This window comes from Vombatus ursinus, unplaced genomic scaffold (genome assembly GCF_900497805.2).
Source record: "Vombatus ursinus unplaced genomic scaffold, bare-nosed wombat genome assembly UNPS02007284.1, whole genome shotgun sequence".
Taxonomy (NCBI): Eukaryota; Metazoa; Chordata; class Mammalia; order Diprotodontia; family Vombatidae; genus Vombatus; species Vombatus ursinus.
In genome coordinates this window covers 6,153,544-6,177,065 of record NW_020947062.1, presented here as the reverse complement: position 1 = coordinate 6,177,065, position 23,522 = coordinate 6,153,544, and the positions used below count along the sequence as shown (strand labels likewise).

The 23,522-nt window shown below is 36.0% G+C and overlaps 1 protein-coding gene across 4 annotated transcripts in view; it reads right to left on the bottom strand.

The window, feature by feature from the left end:
• The window catches only part of EML1 (EMAP like 1), a 304,970-nt gene that overhangs the window by 54,875 nt on the left and 226,573 nt on the right, over window positions 1-23,522 (bottom strand). For all 4 annotated transcript variants that reach the window (XM_027849214.1, XM_027849216.1, XM_027849213.1 and 1 more), the window contains 4 exons: window positions 14,522-14,632; window positions 13,661-13,756; window positions 11,361-11,495; window positions 7,652-7,751 (listed from right to left, as the gene is read on the bottom strand). In XM_027849214.1, the coding sequence (XP_027705015.1) occupies window positions 7,652-7,751; window positions 11,361-11,495; window positions 13,661-13,756; window positions 14,522-14,632 (442 nt within the window). The remainder of the gene's footprint in view (window positions 1-7,651; window positions 7,752-11,360; window positions 11,496-13,660; window positions 13,757-14,521; window positions 14,633-23,522) is intronic.

Below are 23,522 nucleotides of genomic sequence, written 5' to 3'. Positions count from 1 at the left end.
GAAATCTACCTGTATTTGATGGTTCAAGTAGGATGGGCCTGTAAGTCATGTGGCAACTCAGTCTCCATGCATCAATAACTCCTCTATGTTTTACTCTGTGAGGCATGATAGAAACGGAATAAAGATGGAGTTCATGGGGCTTTCTGCTTTCTTAGGTACTCTCTTCTGAAGGGAGGAGCCAATTCCTAGAGTACTCTCTAGGAAGTGAAGAGAGGAAGGGAATGGCCCTAGGTTAAAATACCAAACAGACCAAGTTTGTTTTTTTTCTTCTTACCCTCCTCTTCTATTCTTGACATTCCCACTACCTTACACCCTAGGCACCTAATGATTTAATTCAATTAAACAAATATTAATTGAGTACCTACCATATGCAACACAATGTTCTTGATGGTAAAGATACAAAGACAAAAATGAAAAAGTCTCTGTCCTCTGAAAGTCTACCTTTCCCCATGGGGATACAACATGTATAGATAAATAAACACAAAGTAATGAGAAGGATGAGGGCATTAACAATAGGGATAATAAAAACTATATTATTTTGAGTAGGAGGTGGAATTTGATCTGGCCTTTGAAGAAAACTAGGGATTCTGAAAAGGCGTGAGGAGGTAGAGCATTCAAGGTATTCAGGACAGCATTTACAAAGACACAGAGACAGGAAATGGGATCCCAAATTCAATAAAAGCTAGTAAGTCAGTCTGGCTGAAATGTACAGTTTGTGACAGGGAGTAACATGAAATTAGTCTAGAAAGGCTGATTGAAGTCATGTAATAGAGGGCTTTAAATGCCATGTTGAAGAAAATGTATTTGATCTTAGAAACCATGGAAAGCCACTGAAAATTTTTGAGCAAGGAACTAATGTGCTCACACTTATGCTTCAGGAGGAATAATTTGGCAGCTGTGTTGAGAAGGATTGGAGAGGCAACAGTCTGGAAGCAGGGGGATCATTTATTGGACTATTACAACAGTCCAGGTAAGTGATGAAGCCTGAATTCTGTATTAAAAACACAAGTCACTTAATTTTTTCATGATATTATTTAATACTTACTATGTCGAGCATCTCTCAACTTTTTTCTGAAAGAAAATATTTATGATATATAGGCCTGAGGATACTGTGTAGTCTATAATATCAGGAATGGCCACTGTGTAGGATGGTTTTATTTAATTGTTTTTATTTGTTACAAGAGAGGCCTCACTGAGAGTATATGTTAAGATATAGCCAAAAATGACTAGAAGCAAAAACAAGAGTATTAATAAGACTTTTTTTAGAATGAAAAATTAAATAAAATCTTAGAAAAGAGTAGGATGAATATTTTGAGCAGTATTACTTCATAAAACAGCAAGAAGTAGAAGGAAAAAATGAGTGTACCAAAGCTGGGTAAGAGACCCAATTTACAACAATCATATTGGGGGCATTTAAGGAATAAACTAGAAGGAACGCAACAAACATAAAAATGGAAAAGATTTTAAAAGATTTTTATAACATTTTTCTCCTTGAGGACAATGGAACTAGCTTATGTGGATTCTAATGTCCTAGTCCCCTTCATCTACATCATACAGCTGAATGAAGAATCTAGAGAGTAAAAGATTCCACTGTGGTTATTGTTTGATGATTATAAAAAAAAAATTTGATTTTACATGGCAAATACTAGCTCAATGTTACTCTTCTAACAAAGTATTTTCTGTTGATACATCAAAATCACAAAAGATACTTTGAAAGATGTAACAGCAGAGAACTTTATTCAAGGATCCCTCTGATTATCAATATCAATCAAGGCATCAAACAGAGAGACATATGCTTATTAAAGTTGTTTGTCAGATCATGAAGGATGTTTTGTTCAGAGTCCAAATAGAAGAGCTCCCTCTAGATGGTGAAATTTTCCAGATGTTTCTGGATGACATCATGGTAATTGCATCAAGTCCTGGAACATTATAGTCTCCTAAATGAGAATCATTATATTTCATGAGAGTTTGGACTTGGTAGTCACATAGGAAAAAGCAATGAAGAAAGCCCATTATCCAAATTATGATATGCATTTGGATGGACCATCAGTACACTTATTGTAGACAGACATGGAGTATGAGAAACAGAAAAAGGTGACCTGGATTGATTGGAGGAAAATGCAAAGTACTTTAAAATACTCCAAACTTTTTCTTCAAACAAAAGCCCATCTCCTTTATTCAGCAATAATATTCTTCTATTTGATTTTGCATGTCTGCAGATCACTAGACAGCAGTCACTCCACAATTAAAGTTGAGGATCCACCAAATGAGTAGCACATGTCGGGTTCAGGCAGGCTATGATATATGATCAAAGAAGAATTTTGCAGAAGTGGCATAAAGGAGATCAATAGAGAGATGTATGATCAGAAGAAAAGATGAGTTTGTCAGGGAGTGAGGAGGGATAAATGATAAATAGTCTGTGTATTTTGTTGGTATCTACACAATGTTAAGAGATCGAGAGGAAGGCCCCTAGCATATTGGGTTTTCTCCAGGGTAGAATTTACAGGATAACAGAGAAGGGCTGCAAAGGTTAGGTAGGCACTAATGGGTTATGATCTGAACATAGGCATCAAAGTAAAGAAATATCAAAGAATTTAAGCATTATTCATATCATCTTTATTATGGTTTGAATATGTAGTTCTAAGAATTCCTGCAATATAAATTTGACAACTGTGCACTGCACACAATAGGTATTTATTAAAAGTTCACTGAATTGAATAATTATAAAATGTAGATTTAAAACAAGTTATTTCTTTATAATTTCACTGTAATTTTTGAGTAAACATTTAAGATTTCTATTTGGTCCAGATCTATGATTTATTTGGTAGGGAAGAAGCAGTGAGGAACAGAACAGAATAAGCATTTACATAGCACCTACTATTTGCTATATATTGTGCTAAGCACTTTTACAAATATTATTTCCTTTGATCCTCAAAATAACCCTGAACAACAGGTGCTGTTATTATCCCCATTTTATAGTTGAGGAAATTGAGATGAATCTTTAAAGGTCAGGTAACTTGCTTAGGGTCACAGAGTAAATGTGACACACTAGTGAGTGTTTGAGGCCAAATTTTAACTCAAGTCTTTCGCTCTGAATCCACTGCATCACTAGTTGTCTCTGGTATAGAAAACTTCCTGTGTAGAAACTAGTCATTTTAAAAAATTTATTGATTTTTAAAAATTTATTTAGTATTTTACTTTCTACCAGTTTACATGTAAAAACAACTTTCAGCATTCGTTTTTAAAACTCTGAGTTCTTAATTCTCTCCCTTCCTCCCTCCCCACCTCCCCTCACTTGGAAGGCAAGCAATTTGATAAAGGTTATACACGTGGAGTCATGCAAAACATATCCATAATGGTCATGCTGTGAAAAAAACACATAGACAAAAAAAACTGAAGAAAAATAAAGAAAGTAAAAAAAAAAAGTATGCTTCAATCTGTATTCAGACACCATCATTTCTTTCTCTGGGAACGGATAGCATTTTTTATCATAAGTCCTTTACAATTGTCTTGGATGTACATTTTGCTGAGAATAGCTAAGTCATTCACAGCTAATCATCGTACAATATTGCTGTTATTTTGTACACAGTACATTTCACTTTGCATCAGCCTGTGCAAGTCTTCTGAGGTTTTTCTGAGAACATCCTGCTTGTCATTTCTTATAGTACAATAGTATTTCATCATAGTCACACACAAAACCCATTCAGCCATTCCCCAATTGATGGGCATCCCCTTAATTCCTAATTCTTTATCCCCAGAAAAGAGCTGCTATAAATATTTTTGTACATATAGGTCCTTTTCCTTTTTGGTTTTTTTTTTTTACCTCTTTTGTGATACGGACTTAGTAGTGATATTGGTAGGTCAAAGGGTATACCTGGATTTATAACCCTTTGGGCATAGCTCCAAATTGCTCTACAGAATGATTGAATCAGTTCACAACTCTACCAAGAGTGCATTAATGTCTCATTTTTCCTACATCCCCTCCAACATCAACATTTGTCATTTATCTTTTCTGTACTATTAGCCAATCTAATAGGTATGAGGTAGTTCTTCAGAACTGTTTTAATTTGCATTTCTCCAATCAATGAGTTAGAGAATTTTTTCATATGGTTATAGATAGCTTTGATTAAATCATCTGAAAACTGATCATATCTTTTGATCACTTATCAATTGTGGAATGGCTCTTATTTTTATAAATTTGACTCAATTTTCTATCTGTTTGAGAAATGGGGCCTTTATCAGAGAAACTTGCTTCAAATTTTTTTTCACAGTTACTATAGCTGACTGTATTTTCCACCATCCTATTCCTCCTCCCCCATTTATTATATTCTCTCTCTTCTTTCACCTTGTCCCTCCTCAAAAGTGTTTTGCTTCTGATTACCCCCTCCCCTGATCTGCTCTCCCTTTTATCACCCTTCTCTTATCACCTTTCCCTTTATTTTCCTGTAGGGTAAGAGATTTCTATCCCCAATTGCATGTGTATGTTATTCCCTCTTTCAGCCTATTCTGATGAGAGTAAGGTTCACTCATTCTCCCTCATCTCCCCCCACTTCCCCTCCACTGTAAAAGCTTTTTCTTGCCTCTTTCATGTGAGAAAATTTACTCCATTTACCTCTTTCTCCCAGTATATTCCTCTTTCACCCTTTAATTTTATTTTTTTCATATCATCCCTTCATATTCAACTCACACCTGTGCCCTCTGTCTACATATACTCCTTCTAACTACCCTAATAATGAGAAAAGTCTTAGGAATTACAAATATCATCTTTCCCTTTAAGAATGTAAACAGTTTAAACTTACTAAGTCCTTTATTATTTTCCTTTTATGTTTACCTTTTTATGCTTCTCTTGAGTCTTGTATTTAAAAGGCAAATTTTCTATTCAGCTCTGGTGTTTTCATCAAGAATGCTTGAAAGTCTTCTATTTCATTCAATATCCATTTTCCCCCCCCGAAAGGATTATACTCAGTTTTGCTGGGTAGGTGATTCTTGGTTGTAATCTTAGTTCTGTTGCCCTCCAGAATATCATATTCCAAGGCCTCCAATCTCTTCATATAGAAGCTGTTAAATTTTGTGTTATCCTGATCCAGTGTTTGGCTCCATGATATTGGAATTGTTTCCTTCTGGCTGCTTGTAATATTTTCTCTTTGACCTGGGAACTCTGGAATTTGGCTATAATATTCCTAGCAGTTTTCATTTTTGAATCTCAGGAGGTGATTGGTGGATTCTTTTTTCTATTTTACCCTCTGGTTCTAGAATATTGGGGCAGTTTTCCTTGATAATTTCTTAAAAGATGATGTCTAGGCTCTTTTTCTGATCATGGCTTTCAGGTAGTCCAATAATTTTAAAATTATTTCTCCTGGATCTATTTTCCAGGTCAGTTGTTTTTCCAATGAGATATTTCACATTGTCTTCTACTTTTTCATTCTTTTGGTTTTGTTTTATTGTTTCTTGAGTTCTCATAAACCCATTAGCTTTCATTTGCTCCATTCTAATGTTTAAGAAATTATTTTCTTCAGTGAGCTTTTGGACCTCCTTTTCCATTTGGCCAATTCTGCTTTTTAAGGCATTCTTCTCCTCACTGACTTTTTGGACCTCTTGTGCCATTTGGACTAGTCTGTTTTTTAAGGTGTTATTTTCTTTAGTATTTTATTTGTTTGATGTGTATCTCCTTTACCAAGCTGTTGACTTGTTTTTCATGCTTTTCTTGCATCACTCTCATTTCTTTTCCCAATTTTTCCTCTATTTCTCTTACTTGATTTACAAAATCCTTTTTGAGCTCTTCCATGGCCTGAGACCAATTCCTATTTTTCTTGGAGGCTTTGGATATAGGAGCTTTGACTTTGTTGTTTTCTTCTGAGTGTATGTGTTAATCTTCCTAGTCACTAAAGTAAGTTTCTATAGTCAGAGTTTTTTTCCATTGTTCACTCATTTCTTCAGCCTATTACTTGACTTTTTAACTCTTCGTTAAGGTAGGGCTCTGCTTCCAGTGTGGAGGATGAACTGTTCCAAGCTTCAGGGGTTTTGCTGTTTTCAAAGATACTTCTAGGGACCTACAGGTTTTCAGTTATTCCAAGGTGGTATGATCTAAGGAGAGGTGTTTACTGTGAGTGACCACAAGCACTCTTTTTTGTCTTGGAACTGTGAGGAAGGTCTCCCCTCCACTGTGGCTGCAAGCTCTGCTGTGCTAGTGCTCCTCCTCACTCTGGGACTGCTACCCAGGCCTGCAACCCAGATTCGAGTATGAGCAAACCAACAGAGTCCTGGCTCAGTGCTAGCAAAAATACCCCTGTCTGATGAGTTGTTCGACCTCCTTACCATCTGTGGGCTGAGAGCTCTGGAAGTAGCCCCTGCCACTGCTGCTGCTGGTTCAGTCACTCCCAAGACTTGCTCCTGGTTTGCTGTGGCTGGGCTTTGCTGGCTTGACCTGTGTTGGACTGTGCCCTGCTCTTAGCCAGGTGCAACAGACCCTTCTTTCTGACCTTCTAAATTGTCCTTGGCGTCTCTGGGCTGAGAGGTCTGGAAACTGACACTGCTGCCAGTGATTCAGTCCCCTGAGACCTGCTCCAGGTTTGCTGGAGCCTGGTCTGCGCTGGACTGTGTTCCACTCTCACCCAAGTGTGGCAGACTTTTACTGCTGACCTTCCAAGATGTCTTGTGCTGGAAATTTTTTTACTCCATCTTTTTGTGGGTTTTGCTGCTCTAGAATTTGTTAAGAGTTATTTTTAAAGATACTTGGAGAGGTTTCGGGGAGAGCTTAGGTGAGTTCCTGCCTTTACTCTGCCATCTTGGCTCCACCCTGAGAGAAGTGTAAAACTGTCCTTTCATGTAGGTTAGTAATTTAAATCCCACCTCAGACATTTATTATCTGCATAGCCCTGGGCAAATCCTTAGCTTTTCTGTGACTCAGTTTTCTCATTTATAAAATGAGGGAGTTGGACTTGATGTTTTCCAAGGTCTTTTCCAGCTGTAAAATAGTTGTAAACAGTTTCCTGGGGTCACTGAGAGGAACTTACCCATAGTCACACAACTATAATGTGTCAGATGCAAGATTTCAATCCAGGTCTTTCTGGAATTTTGGTTGGCCCTCTATCCATTAAGCCACCTTGCCTTTAATTAAATTATTAATTCTACTGAACAGAAAATCAAAACTTGGTCACAAGTCTTATTCAACAACTTTCCATAGTTCTAATGCCTCCAATTATATGGTGCTTTTAATCGTTTTTCAAACCAGACCTGTGATTTCATCAGTAGAGGGAGCTCTGGGGAGGAATTTCCTCTAACAATGGCAATCAACACCTTCTCTACAACTTGTAGTCTGAGAGAGTTGATTGGAGCACTGAGACGTTAAGGGACTAGTCTGCTAACCCATTACTAGAGTAATGAGCCAGTTTGTTTCATCTGAAAAATTTGAACTCAGGTTTGTTTAACTTCAAGGCCAACTCTATCCATTATCCCAGTGCTTTTTATTTCCTCCATTTAATTTGGCATTTGATTACAAATATACTTATATTAAATTTCACAAAGAATCTTCACTAAAGTCAAACTGAACTTTGTTAGGATACTTCCTAAAATTCACTATATTAATAACATTACTACTTTTTAAAGTATCAAGACAAAATTCTCTCTCTTAAAAAAGAATAATTTTTCTTACCTTTTCCCCAAACTAAGATGTTGCCACTTGAATCTCCAGTAATGGTATCACCATTTTCAGAGAAGGTCACACAAAGGACAAACTTTGGCTTCTCTTGTTTCTACAGAGTGATATAAGCATATATTTTAAATTAAAAGATTGTCTTTTAGTATGTTATTAATCTCATAATGAAATTATTGTCATGTAATTTTTATAAAACTCGAACAAATTATACATATATTACCAGGTTGGCTATAAGGTGATAAATATTTTTGGCCCCAGTGACATAAAAGACCAGAAACTATATTGTAAAGGGATTTTACTCTGGGAGGGTTAGAAAGATAACTTATACCAGTGCAATTACAAACTCTTAAAGAACTATTGAAGTACTTTTTAAAATCAGCTTTTAATTGTAGCGTGCTATTCTCCTCAATACATATCATTCTAGCATCACTTCTGCTTGAAATATAAGAGCTAAACTGACAAGAAACAATCAAATAAACAACTGCAGGATAATAAGGGAACAAACAAGTTAGTATTCAATTAGGTGGAAAGAAAATAATGCAAACAAAATAACTACAGAAAGACAAAGTAGTGAATGAATGAATATAAATAGTAGGACAGGATTACATCTGGACAGAATTGGGGCAATCAGAACACGACTTGAAAAAATAGTTTTGGAGGAAATTAAGTTAGTCTGAACACTCAGGAAAAATATGAGTGGGAAGAGACATCTTTGAATTCCTGGAGATTGAAGTCAGAAAGAATCTTTATTTCTTAATATTCTAGAAGTTGAGAGAGAATATCCCAATTTGTTGACATAAGTTGGGTAAAATGAGAAAGAGGAAATAGATTCCCAGTGAAGGATATGAATTGATTTTCTAACTGAACTTGAGAAGCGGAAACACAGAAACATAAACTCTTATTTAACTTTATGAAGTCTCATTCAAGACATTACTTAAGATGGACAATACTGGACTGTAACTATGCTGTGAACTTACAATTTTGCCTATAATATAGGCTATAACCTGATATTCTTCACACTATAGTAGTTAATATATTTAATTAACCAACTGAAGGTATTTCCTTTTCTATGAAGGACAGAAATTGAAGGGAATTACGGGGCACAGGCTATAAAGCAGACACCACTACATATTTCTTTTAACTCCTTAAAAGAGTGAAGGCAGAGGACAAGACTAGCATTGTAAGCAAGAAATTTTCCCCTTGGTGTTTTCGTACATAGGTCCCTAGACCACTTTCCTTACTGTGCCTGTTCTCTTCTTTTTCCTCCTTCAGTAATGGATCTTTAGTAACTAGTGATTAGATCTGAGACATTCCATGCTTGGCCTCAGTCTTTTTCACTCTGTTCTTTTCTGTCCTCTACCCCACTTTACTACCCCTTTCTCTCCTCTCAAGTACCCATTCAATAAACCCCCAAAGAAACAAGTTTCTAGAATATTTTTCATTAGTAACCTCCATGACATCCTAACACTTGCCGGTCATCTAAACCAGTAGTGACAAAAATAAAACAAAAATGGCTGCATGTTCATTTTGAAAACTACAAATTAACATTATATATTGTATTGTATTTTTATTTATTTTGTTAAACATTTCCCAATTACATTTTAATCTGTATGGGAAAAGCCACCCATGAGTTTGTCACCTCCAATTTAAACTTATACATCACTGGAATATATCAGGGAATGAGTTAGAGGTAGAAGACCCTGACTCTAAAGTACTGATTATTAAATCAATAACAAACAAGGAGTTAATTTGGCAAACACCACCAGAAGCAACTTCTTAAAATAAGAAACTATATTTATATTCAGACTTCCAAACAAGAGAGTTAAGAAAATCTACAAGATATTTGACTTACATTCAAGATTCTTTTTGAAAGTACCATTATTTAACACTTGTTTTATATTTAATTTTTTACCCATAATTTTTGTTTTTTCTCAATTCAGTTAAACAAATGTTTTTAAAGTGCCTAATATACACATGGCATTCTACTAGGAATACTAACAGTCTTGCCCCTTAAAGCATATGTATACAGAGAAGTATGATAAACAGTAAAGGGGCAAAGGAGAAATCCAGACAATATGCTCTAAAAAATTTGGAAAGGGGAAATGACTTTGGCCAGAATGGGTGGTATGGGGGGAGACCAGGGAAGGCTTCATGGAAGAAGAGATGTCTACATTGGGCCTTAAAGGAAGAGAAGTATTTCAACAGGTAGAGATATGAAAAATTATATTTCAAAGCATTAAAAAGATACACAAGAGAAATTATTAATTCATGAAATTTTACAGGACCTCTTACTTAATATACTAGTGTAATCACCTATAATAAATCATTCTCCTAGGCCTCTGGTCCTCGCTGCCCCACACAGGGGTTCAAAATCACTTCCTTTTCTTCACTAGTAATCATATTACCTGTACATAGAAAAGCAAGTTAGAACTTCCCTCTCTTCAAATCCAAGTGTGGTAGGACTAATGAAAATCTCAAATCCACTATTTAGAAAAGGTCAAATGACTGATTCTTGGACATCAGAACTGACTTATTGACTTAGTACAGACACAATCAATCAATCAATCAACATAAGTCCCTACTATTTGTCAGGCATTATATTAAGCACTAGGAATAAAGGGATAAAAGTGAAAAAGTCTCTGCCTCCCAGGAGCTACAGTGGGGAGAGTGGGGGAAAGCATAGTGGTATCTGTGTGTATATAATACACACACACACACACACGCATACAAGTACAATACACACATGCACATGTGTATGTATGTACATGTATATACATATATACTTTATATATGTGCCTTCTGTGTATACATATTCACACACAATAACTAAAAAGATAGCTGGGGAGGGAGTGCTTTAGCCACTGGGAGGTAGGATCAGGAAAGTCTTTGTGTAGAAGGTACAGTCTAAGCTAAGTCCTGAAAGAAAGCAGGGATTCTGAGAGGTAAGGGTAAAAAAGGAGTGCATCCCAGGCATGAGGGACAGTTAGTACAAAGGCAGGGAAAGGGTGATGGAATTTCTTGTGTGAGGAATAAATACAACGAGGCATAATAAATAAAAATCCAGCATAGCTGGATTGCAGAATATATGTAGTAGGAATAATGTGTAAAAATTTCAGAAAGGTAGGAAAGGGCTAGATAGTAAAGAGCTTTAAACACCAAACAGAGGAGTTTATATTTGATGTTAGAGGGAATAGGAAACCATTGGAGTTAATTGAGTTGGGGAGAGAAGGTAACATGGATAGAACTATGTTTTAGGAAAATCAATTCAGCAGCTATGTGGATAATGTGGAATGAGGGTTGAGGCAGGGAGACCAAAGGCCATTGAATAGTTCAGGTGAGAGTAGATGAGAACCTGGACCAGGGTCATGGACAGGTGACTGGTGAGGACAGGATGTGTATAAGAGACACTGTGGAAACAGAAAGGATAAGATGTGACAACTGTTCAGACATGTGAGAGCAGGCCTAAATGATTATAATGACCGTGGTGCCACTTACAGCAATTGCTAAGTTCAGAAGAAAGGTGGGTTTGAGGAAAAGAGAATGAGTTCAGTTTTGGGGATGCTGAGTTTGAAATGCCTGTTTAGAATATTAGACAGGAAGGATAAAATTAAAACAGAGAAGTTAAACACAGTAACTCTGATTTAATTACTTCTTTAACATTCAGTCATAACATTTCATTAAAAGAAAAAATGTAATTTAACTTTACCTCAAATAATCCTTGTTTTTTAATAAGGGAGTTTCCTTCTAATGTCCAAAAGTAAAGATGTGATTTTCCACATGTAACAATAATATTGGTGTCCGTGGGGTGGAAATCAGCAGCAAATACAGCTTCATTAGAACACTTTAAGAAAAATGTAAAAACTGAATGCATCAAATAATATTAAATACTAAACAAAAATAGTGAATTTGAACTACAACTCATTAATAGTATTATTATTTTCCCTTCTATTGTCTTATTTAATTGAATTGATCATATAATATGTATATCATAAACTATCAGAATAATATACACTGATGGCAATGTGGCACACTGGATCTGGAGCCAGAGAACCTCGGTTAAAACTCTCCTTGACTACCTGTGTAAAATTTGGGTAAGACCCTTTTATTCCTCTGATCCTCAGTTTTCTCATTTATAAAATGTGGGTGCTGAAATAGATCAGCTATTAGATCCCTTCTAATTTTATATACAGTATTCAATGAAACCACAACTATATATATACATATATATATATATATATACACATACACATATATATATGTTTTCAGTTAAAATAGGTCACTCAAAATACATTCTAAGAAGGAAAAGTATTCTTTATCTAATTTTCTACTTTTTGAAAGTTCATTTAAATTTTTTTTCTTTGGGATCATGATTACTAGGTACATAGGAATTGTTCAATTTAAGTTAAAGATGAGCTGCTGATCTGCATGAGTATCAGAATGTTCTAGAGTACTTCCCCAGGGTGATGAAATTACAGGTCAACACACCCTTCCCCCACAAAAAGCAAACTATAGCTCATATTTACACGTTACATTTAGGTTTATAAATACTTTCATCACACAAAACTGTGAGGTAGTTAGCACAAACATTGTCTCAATTTTACAGAAGAGGAAACTGAAGCATAGAGATCAAATGATTTGCCTGTGATCATATGAATGATCAACTAATAAGTGGCCAACCTTGGGTTCAGAATCAGATCTCATTCTAAATTTAGGACCTGTTTGTCTACATTATGTGCTGATCTGTAAGGAATGTAAATAATTACCTCCTTTCTCTACACTGAAAAAAATGTTTTCTAAATAAAATATTTGCCTTAATTAAAAAGTTTAGGATACATTATCAAAAACAACAAACTTTTCTTTCAGGATCAAAAATTCCCCAAACAGCAAGTTCTGTATTTAATAAGTGCTAGAAAGGAATGTTTGTTTTCTAACTATTTAGATATCCAAATATTTTGAATGTTTTTTTTTGTCCCTTCCCCCTGTATTGCTAGTGAAAAAAAATGCTGCTCATCCCAAACATATTAATAGAATTTGCATTTTTGTATGACCGTGTAAATATTTTCAAAATGCTGTTTAGTTTTGATTTAATAATCTCATTTTAAAAATATTTACACATCCCTCAAGCCTACTTTTTAAAGCTTTAAGAGGAATAAGCAAGGGAAAGGCATCCAAAAACAAATTTAATAACTAGAATTTTTAAAAATCACACTATTTCCTCAAACTAACTCAATAAATTATAAAATTGTCTAGACCAGTACTCACAGAATGAAAAACGATTATCAGTTATTACATACTTTTTGTTTGCCCAGTACTCTGCTAGGCATTGGGAGTTTAACAATGGAAAGGTAGGAAAGGGCAAGCCCCAATCCCTGCTCTCAAACAGTTTATAATTAAATTGAGAAAATAAAATATACAGATATTAAGTACCCAGAGAACAATATAATGAACACATAATCAAGTAAAAGACTGCATAGTATATTTTATTAATTTCAGGTTAGTCTGAAAGAAATAAATGAAAATTTAAAAAATCATTATGGAATAAGTTTCATTAGAAACAACTTTATTGAGATGTATATTGATGGAAAAGTAGGATTCAGATCAATAGAGAGGACAGTTATAACCTTTCAAAGTATATATATTCTGCAAGCTGTAGTCAGGTGAACCAGCAGGTATTTCCAGACATTGAAGACACTTTCATGTATTCTATCCTATCAATGATCTTCCTAGATGGTTACAAATGGAATGGAAAGAAGGAGAGATTATTAGGGAGATCGTGAAAGAAAAATTTACAAGACTTAGTGCCTGAATTTGGAGGGAGAAGAAGGCAGCAAAAATGATTCCAAGACATCTCATCTTAATGTCAGGAAGAATAAACAGCTTACTATCAGAAACAGAAATGTTAAGCAAGGGCTTAAGTCTAAAGGAAAAGAGATCTGACAAGTTGGCACCAAGTATGAGGAATAATGTTCTGGTACAAACAAATAAATGAATGATTTGGGATAAAACCTTGACATCTGCCAATTTTTCTTCTTTCTGCCAATCCCACACGGAAAGCACGTGATCATTGGAGTCATCTACTGAACAAAGATTGCTTCCTCCATTCTGAAAAACAAAGTTAATCACAGGAAAAGTTCAAATAAACATAAAAAGAACTGAATGTTTTCCTTTTAATAAAAAGTTTCCTAATCTTAAAATCATGACTAATTTTGAGAATATGGATCATACTTATACAATGAAGTTGCTTTGCCACAGAAAAATGTATTGAAAAATAATATTAATAATAGGCCACATTTTGACTCTTATAACAAGCTAGTCTTGGAGGAAGACTGTGGCCTATATTTAGCCCAATATGGCATTCACATTGTCCAGTGTCTTTGGCACTTGCTTACTTAGCTAGAAGGGGTGCTGGCAGGGAAAATTAGGATGATGAGGGTACAGGAGGGGAAAGGAGAAGAGCCATGCATGGGGCACCCTTTCAGTTTTAAATGGCTGAAGAAGGGAAACTTTGATTCCCAGTGCCTAAAGGAAGATGATTTCCAATTCACATTGGCAGCCCTCCTTAAAAAGTAAGAAGCCTGTATTTACATTTACACATAAATGTATAACTTTATGGCATATCCTAACATCTATAGTACAGAATATATACATACATGCAAAGTATAAAATATATCCATACTATATAGAATAGTATTGAATATTATAGCATTATACTATAGAGTGAAACAGATTAGTAGAGAATAACACATACTATAGCACAGAGTATATACAAATATATTTAAGTATATTTAATATATTTAAGAATACACAGATCTAGGTATATGCCGTATTGTTAAACATCAGATCAATTTCAACTACCTATATACTTACAGATTTAGAAAAAGCAATACAGGTGACTGCCCGGTCAAAAAAACCCATTCCAATGACATGCAGTGTATTCAATGTGACAGAATCCCAGATGCGTACATGTGGGGGTAATTGCTGTTAAAACAAAAATGTAGAAATGCCAATTTACGACAGATTTATCTAATTTTTTTGAAGTTGAAGGAATTAAAAGACCATTTGAGTAGTAATGTCAACCATTATTAAGTGACCTGTTGATTAATTAAGATATTATAAATCTGCCTTTTGAACACAAGACAAATCAAACACATTATTTTTTGAGGCTATCACCAAATATGGCCTATTTATTTATTATCAAGTAAAAGATTGTGTGATATAACTTATAATTTATGAATTCTAATTCTAAAATTTGATGATCCTATGATGCTAGTTAATTTTACGTGAACTCTACCTAATTTTTAAATTTGCTCTGCTTATTTTTGTTGACTATTATAATTTATGGATATAAATTGATTTACATATATAGATTATAAAATCTTAAAATTAATAATGACAAGGAAAAGTAAATCTTATGTGTATTATATTCTCTTAGGCTGATGCCTATTGTTAGTGAGTATGATGAAGTTCATCACCACCATTCCCAATTATGTTTATGAAATGCATAATATTCTTGGGCACTTATAAATCCCCAATGCAAATCATTATTATTAAACTAAAGTTCTGCATATTATTAGCATGAGTCAATCAGTTATTTTCCAGGTTATCTGTATTAGGATCCTTGTGATATAGAGGTAAATCTGGTTTTAGGAAGGTTGTGCCAAAGGAAACAAGTTCTATAGGGACTAGCAAACTGGAAGGTCTCTGAGTATAGTTTGGATAACAGTCCGTATCAATCACTTGAGGATCAACTTATTAAAATGCAGGGTCTTACCACTAGAAGTCTGGCCACGGATATTCATGAAACCATTTACTAAGACAAGGAGGGGTTTATTTTTGTTGGTAGAGGGTAGACTCATAAATTAGAGATCTCTAAGTTAGATCTTCCAGGTATAACTATGATTCCATGATCTTATAACATCATAGGAATTTGATTTCCATTATACATGGTATCTGAAATGCAAGCCACCAAAGAACAATATAAGCAACTTTTTTGGTTTTTCATTTTATTAAATTATTTTTTCAAATTTTTACTAGAAGAAAATTCTATTTTTATAAAGCTTTCAAAATTGAGTTCAATATGACTCAGGTAACATGTAAGGCACAAAAATGGAAATCTTATATTAAGAATTTTATCTGAAATAATATTAGATAAGATATTGAAAATACAGCAGCCAACTAAAGTAAATACCACTTGAAACCAACTTTAATTCTGTTCAGATTAGTTTTAAAATTAAAGTCTATTGGTTTTAATACAGCTATTTTGAGCTATATTAGAGGGAAGAGAAAAATCACAATAATTTTGATACTTTGATGGATCTATGGTATGGTATCATTGATGTGGATACTTCCTTTAACTATGCAGATTACAACCCATTAATACGATCTCATTCTGTGCTATTCCTGTCCATGTTCTCCTGTAGGTTCTCTACAAGGCCCCAACATCCTGGGGGCCTTACCGTAGATGTCTTGCTACTATATGGATACTAATGTAGTATGTGGGCTCTCTACTAATTATCCCTCATCTTTGCTTTGCAACTGACTCATTCTTTTCCAGTCATACATTTCTCTGATGATATCCTTAATGCTGCTTTTCTTGCATAAATAAATCTTCAATGGTAATGTATTACAGATTATTCACGCCCACCATATACCGTTCCATTGACCTTTGGATGAACCATAAGTTGAATACTTTGGAAAATGATGTTCCATGACTTGTAGTCATAAACAGCAAAAGAAGAAGAAGAAGGAAGGGGAAGAATGGTTGCTAAAACAAGGATGGGAAGATGATAATGAGTGATGAAGAAAAGAGCTATTCAACTCTTATTTTGCTTTTTTTTTTCTGACAAGATCTTTGGATTGGAAAGAACAAAAATGACTGAGAGGAAGGTGGAACCAAGATGGTGGATTAGAGGCAGCAAAACTCTCCCAACATTCCCAATTTTAAAATAATACTTCAAATTGAGATTTGAAGTAGCAGAGCCAACCAAAGGTCAGGATGATACATTTTTCTAGGATAGGATTACTAAAGAAGTCAGCAGGAAAGGTCTGTGACAATGGGGTGGTAGCTAGCCCAGAGAACATGCAACAGCAGCACCAACGATGGGCCTTGGAGGTGGACAGCAGGTGGCAACAGCATCAGTAATTTTAAGGGCTCTCAGCCCAGAGACAGTAAGGGTGTTGGACAACTGGTCAGAAAGGGATTACAGGGAACCCTCTGTACTGGAGGCAGCTAGCGTTGGGTAACAAGTCTATTACCCATATGAAGTTCTGGATCAAAGTTGCAGGGAAAAGAGGATTACTTGTGTTTGGTCACAAGGTAGCAAGGGACCTGGTCACAGTTCTAGGGCCAAGAGGGGCAATAGTGTTTGTGGCTGCAATGGACGAGCAGTCCTTCATTGGTGAAGACCACAGCAGAGACCAGAAAAGCAGTGACCACACCTCTCCCTGGATCACACCACCTTAGAAGCATCAAAAACTTGCAGACCCCCAGAACTAGCTCTGAAAACACCAGCACAGTAAGATCTGAGGCTTAGAACAGTGTCTTCCAGCCCCAGGTGAGCAGACTCCAACTTTAACATAAAGTTCAAAGTCAAGAAAGAGACTGGAAAAATGAGCAAACAACAACAACAACAAAAAAGACCTTGACCATAATAAGCTACTACAGTAGCAGGGAAGACCAAGACACTCAGAAGAAGACAATAATGTGAAAACAGCTACAACCAAAGCCTCAAAGCAAAATGCTAATTAGATTCAAGTACAACAAGAATTCCTGGAAGTGTTAAAGACAGTGATAAGCATGGTAGAGGAAAAACTGGGAAAAGAAAGGATAGTGATGCAAGAAAATTATGAAAAGAGACAGCCTAATAAAAAAAGCACAAAAAAAGCCTGAAGAAAATAACCTTAAAAGACAGAATTGGCCTAATGGTAGAAGAGGCACAAAAGTTAATGAAGAAAAGAACTCTTTAAAAAACAGAATTGGACAAATGGGAAATTAGCTTCCAACCAGAATCTAATGACTCCGTGAGACATTAAGAAACAATAAAAATAAAGTCAAAAGAATGAAAAAAAATTGAAGAAAACATGAAATATCACACTGGAAAAACAACTTTCCTGAAAATAGATCAAGAACAGACAATTTAAGAATTATTGGACTACATTAAAGTCATGATAAAAAACAAGAGCTTAGATATAGTATTTCAAGAAATTATCAAGAAAAATTGCCCCAATATCTTAGCTCCAGAGGGTAAAACAAAAATCGAAAGAACCCTCCAACCACTTCTGGAAAGAGATTCCAAAATGAAAACTCCCAGGAATATAGCCAAATTCCAGAGCAACCAGATTAAGAAGAAAATATTGCAAACAGCCAGAAAGAAAACATTCAAATATTGTGGAGCCATGGTCTAGATCACACAAAATTTAGAAACTCTTGTGTTAAAGGAGCAGACGGCTTAGAGTATGATATTCTAGAAAGCAAAGGAGCTAGGATTACAGCCAAGAACCACCTACTCAGCAAAACTGAGTATAATCTTGCAAGGGAAAAAATGGATATTTAATGAAATAGAGAACTTCCAAGCATTCTTGATGAAAAGATCAGAGCTGAATAGAAAATTTGACATTCAAACACAAGACCTCAAGAGAAGCATAAAAAGGCAAACATGAAAGACAAATTATAAGTGATTCAATAAAATGAAACTGTTTACATTCCTATATGGGAGGATAATATAAGTAATTTCTAAGAACTTTATCATTATTAGGGCAGTTAGAAGTAGTCTGCATAGACAGAGGGCACAGGTATGGCAAATATGCTGGGATGATCTAAAAAAAGTGAAGGGGTGAGAAAAAGAGATGCACTGGGAGAAGGGGGAATGGAGAGGTAGAATGGGGAACATTATCTCACATAAAAAACATCACACAAGGAAGAGCTTTGGGGCAGAGGGAAAGCAGTGACTGTCTTGAGCTCTCTCCCAAAGCCCTCCAAATACCTATAAAAAAGGCTCTAAACAAATTCAAAAGCAGCAGAACCTACAAAAAGACAGAGTGAAACAAATTTCCAGCCAAAGACAGCCTGGATGGTTGATCAGAAAGGTATACTGCGCTAGGCAGAGAGAGGGGCGCAGTTTGGTGTGGGCGTCCAGGCTGCAGAGACCCTGGAGCAGGCCTCAGAAGACTGAATCGCAGGCAGCTGTGGTGGTTTCCAGACTTCTCAACCTCTGAACACCAAAGACAACTAAGAAGGTCAGTGGGAAAAATCTGTGACTGTGGTGAGAGAAAAGCTCGGTCTCAGCCGCATGTCTTGAGCTTGGCCTGGGGCCACAGCTTTTTCCTGAGCTTCTGGCCCACAGACTGAGGGGGAATCGAGTGGCTGATCAGAGAGGGATTGCAGGGATCTCTTTGCCAGTGCTGAAGCAGCAATCTCTTGCTTTACCAGTGCTTGGATCTGGGTTGCAGTTCTGAGGGGCGGTCCTGGGGCCAGGAAGAACACTGGTATGGTGGAGCTTGTGGTGGTGGTGGAGAGGAAACACCTCACCCCTTATCATACCATTTTGGAAGAACTGAAAATTTATAGTCCCTAGAAGTACCTCTGAAAACAGCTGTACAAACCCCCGAAGCTTGGGACAGTACACTCTTCACATTGGAAGGAGACTTTTACCTTAACAAAGAGTTTAAAACTCAAGTAATTGGCCAGGATGATGAGTAAGCAGCGCAAAAAGAGTCAGACTATATTATCTTACTTTGCTGACAAAGAAGATCAAAACATACCAAAGCTCCTACATCCAAAGCCTCCAAGAAAAGTATGGATCAGTCCCAGGCCTTGGAAGAGCTCAAAAGGGACTTTGAGAAGAGAAGTAGAGGAAAAACTGAGAGTGATGCAAGAAAATCATGAAAAACAAGTCAACAGCTTGCTAAAGGAGACTCAAAAAAATACTGAAGAAAATAACACCTTCAAAAATAGCCTAACCCAAATGGCAAAAGATGTCCAAAAAACCAATGAGGAGAAGAATGCCCTTAAAAGCAAAATTGGCCAAATGGAAAAGGAAGTCCAAAAGATTACTGAAGAAAATACTTCCTTAAAAATTAGAATAGAGCAATTGGAAGCTAGCGACTTTATGAGAAATCAAGATACTGTAAAACAAATCCAAAAGAATGAAAAATTAGAAAATAATGTGAAATATCTCATTGGAAAAGCAACTGACCTGGAAAATAGATCCAGGAGAGAGAATTTAAAAATTATTGGACTATCTGAAAGCCATGATCAAAAAAAGAACCTAGACATCATCTTTCAAGAAATTATCAAGGAAAACTGTCTTGATATTTTAGAACCAGAGGGCAAAATAGAAATGGAAAGAATCCACCGATCTCCTCCTGAAAGAGATCCCCAAAGGAAAACTCCTAGGAATATTATAGCCAAATTCCAGAGTTCCCAGGTCAAGGAGAAAATATTATAAGCAGCCAGAAAGAAACAATTCAAGTATTGTGGAAACACAATCAGGATAACACAAGATTTAGCTGCTTCTACATTAAGGGATCGCAGGACATGGAATATAATATTCCAGAGGGCAAAGGAAATAGGATTACAGCCAAGAATCACCTACCCAGCAAAACTGAGTATAATTCTTCAGGGGAAAAAATGGTCATTTAGTGAAATAGAGGACTTTCAAGCATTCTTCATGAAAAGACCAGAGTTGAATAGAAAATTTGATTTTCAAATACAAGACTGGAGTAGAACATGAAGAGGTAAACAGGAAAGAGAAAAATCATAAGACTTATTAAGGTTGAACTGTTTACATTGCTGCATGGAAAGATGATATTTGTAACTCATGAGACCTTTGTCAGTATTAGGGTAGTTAGAGGGGTAAAAAATTATATGTACATATATATACATATAGATAGATAGATAGAGGGCACAGGGTGAGTTGCAAATGAAGGGGTCATATCTGGAGAATAAAATTAAGGGGTGAGAGAGGAGTATACTAGAAGAAGGAGAAAGGGAGAGGTAGAACGGGGTAAATCATCCCACCAAAAAAAAAACAACAAAACAGAAAAGAAAAGGGTCTTACAGTGGAGGGGAAATGGGGAAGGTAAGAGGGAATGAGTGAATCTTATTCTCACAGGATTTGACTTAAGGAGGGAATAACATACACACTCAATTGGGTGTGGAAATCTGTCTTATCCTACAGGAAAAAGGGGGGGGAAGGGGATAAGAGAGTAAGGGAATGATAGAGACAAGGGCAGATTGGGGAAGGGAGTAATCAGAAGCAAATACTTCTGAGGAGGGATAGGGTCAAAAGAAAGAATAGAATAAATGGGCAGGCGGGATAGGATTAAGGGAAATAGAGTTAGTTTTTCACAGCATGTCTACTATGGAAGTATTTTGCATGACTGTACATATATAACCTATATTTAATTGCTTGCCTTATCAATGAGGGTGGGTGGGGAGGGAGGAAAGGAGAAAATTTGGAACCCAATGTTTTAAAAACACATATATAAAAAAATGTTTTCACATGCAACTGGGAAATAAGAAATACAGGAAATGGGGTACAGAAATCCATCCTGCCCTACAGGAAAATTGAAGGGGAAGGGGATAAGAGAAGGGGGGAGAGATAGAAGGGAAGGCAGAGTAGGGGAAGGGGTATTTAGAATGCATGCCATCTTGGGTTGGGGGTAGGGGCAAGATGGGATGAAAATTTGGAACTCAAAATCTTGTGGAAGTAAATGTTGAATCAAAAAATAAATAAAAATTGCCATTGAAAATAAAAAAGAAATCATAGGACCATAGACTTAGAGCTGGAAGGGCATTTGGTAGTCATCTAATGCAAAAGCATTTGTTTCCATGAAGAGGAATTCCTAGGAGATATTGGAATTTTAGCCATTCTTTGAACTACAAACAAGCTCCTCATAACTGCTTCCCAGAGCTAAATGAATCAATAAAGTATTTAGACAAGTCAAAGTGGTACAATCAGAAGACTTCAAAGGTGGGATTTGAACCCAGGTCCTCAGTTTCTAGGGTTAGTCACTTAATCAATAAGCATTTATTAAACTTTTATTATGTGTCAGACACTGTGCCAATTGCTGTGGAAAATAAGACAAAAGACATATCCTGTTCTCAAGGAGTTACAGTCTAATGGGGAAGAGGACATATAAACAAGGTAATATGGGATACATTTAAAATAACCCCAGAAAGAAGACATTAACATTAAGAGATATAAAAGTCTTCTTCTAAAAAGTGGGATTTTCACAGTTTGTTTACTGAAACCAAGGAAACCAGGATGTGGAGATGAGAAGAGAGAGAATTCTAGGCTTGTTGAGCAGCTAATGAAAAGGAAGGTGTGAAGGCATGGAGTGTTGTGAGGAACAGCAAAGAAACCAGTTTTGATGGATCATAAAATACCTGGTGTGGGGGAAGACTGTAAGGTATAAGGAAGACTAGAAAGGTGTGAGGGGTCCAGTATATACAGGACTTTTTAGTGAAATAGAGGGTTTTATATTTTATTTTATCAGGAGCCATTAGATTCAATTGAAATATGTAGGGGGAGTGATGTAGTCAGGTAAACATTAAGAAGATCAATCTAGCAGTTGAATGGAGAATGTACTGGAGTGAGGAGAGACTGGAGGCAGGGACATAAACCAGAATATTACAGAAACAGTCCAGGCATGAGGTTAAAATGGAATGAATATAAAACATGTAAAGAAGACAGAATCGATAGGACTTAACAGTTAATTAGATATAGGAGGTAATGGAACAATAAAAAAAAGGAAGAGCTTTGACAGTGGAGGGGGAAAGGGTGGTGGTGGCAGGTAATGCTTTAACTTCAGCCTTATTGGAATTGGTTGAAAAAGGAAAGAACCACCTCCCCCCCCCCATATTCAGTTGTGTATACCCAATTACCATACCCAACAGGTTAATAAAAGGGGAAATGGATAAGAAAAAGGGCAGGAGGACAATAAAAGGGAGGGTAGATTAAGAGAGGCAGTGGTCAGAAGCAAAACAGACTTTTGGGGAGGGAAAGGAAAAAGAGAGAGAGGAGGATAAACAGAAGAAAATAGGATGGAGAGAAAAACAGTTAGTCATAACTGTGAATGGCATGAGCTTACCCATAAAATCAAAGCAGACAGCTGAACAGATTAGAAACCAGAATCCAACAGACACACAAGATGCAGTTAAAATAAGGAGATGGAGCAGAATCTATTATGCTTCAGCTGAAGTAAAAATGGCAGGGCTAGGAAGCCCTGATCTCAGAGAAAGGAAAAGTAATTAATTAAAAGAGATCATCAGGGAAACTACATTTTGATAAAAGATACCAGAGACAATGAAGTAATATAAGAATTTTTCCAGCAAGTTTCTCTGACAAAGGCCTCTTTTCTCAAATACATAGGGAACTGAGTCAAATTTATAAAAATAAGAGCCATTCCCCAATTAATAAATTGTCAAGGCACACAAACAGGCAGTTTTCAGAAGACATCAAAGTTATCTATAGTCATACGAAAAAATGCTCTAAGTCACTACTGATTAGAGAAATGCAAATTAAAACAACTCTGAGGTACCACCTTAAACCTATCAGGAATGACAAATGGTGGAAGAAATGAGGGAAAATAGGTACATTAATGAACTGTTGGTAGGGTTGTGAAGTGGTCCAATCATTCTAGAGAACAATTTGTAACTATACCTAAAGAATTATAAAACTGTGTATATACTTTGACCCAGCAATACTACTAGGTCTGTACCCAAAGAGATAAAAAGAAAAGGAAAGGACCTATACGTACAAATATATTTATTGCAACTCTTTTTTAATAGCAGAAAATTAGAAATTAAGGGGATGCTCATCATTTGGGGAATGGCTGAACAAGTTGTGGCATATGATTGTGATGG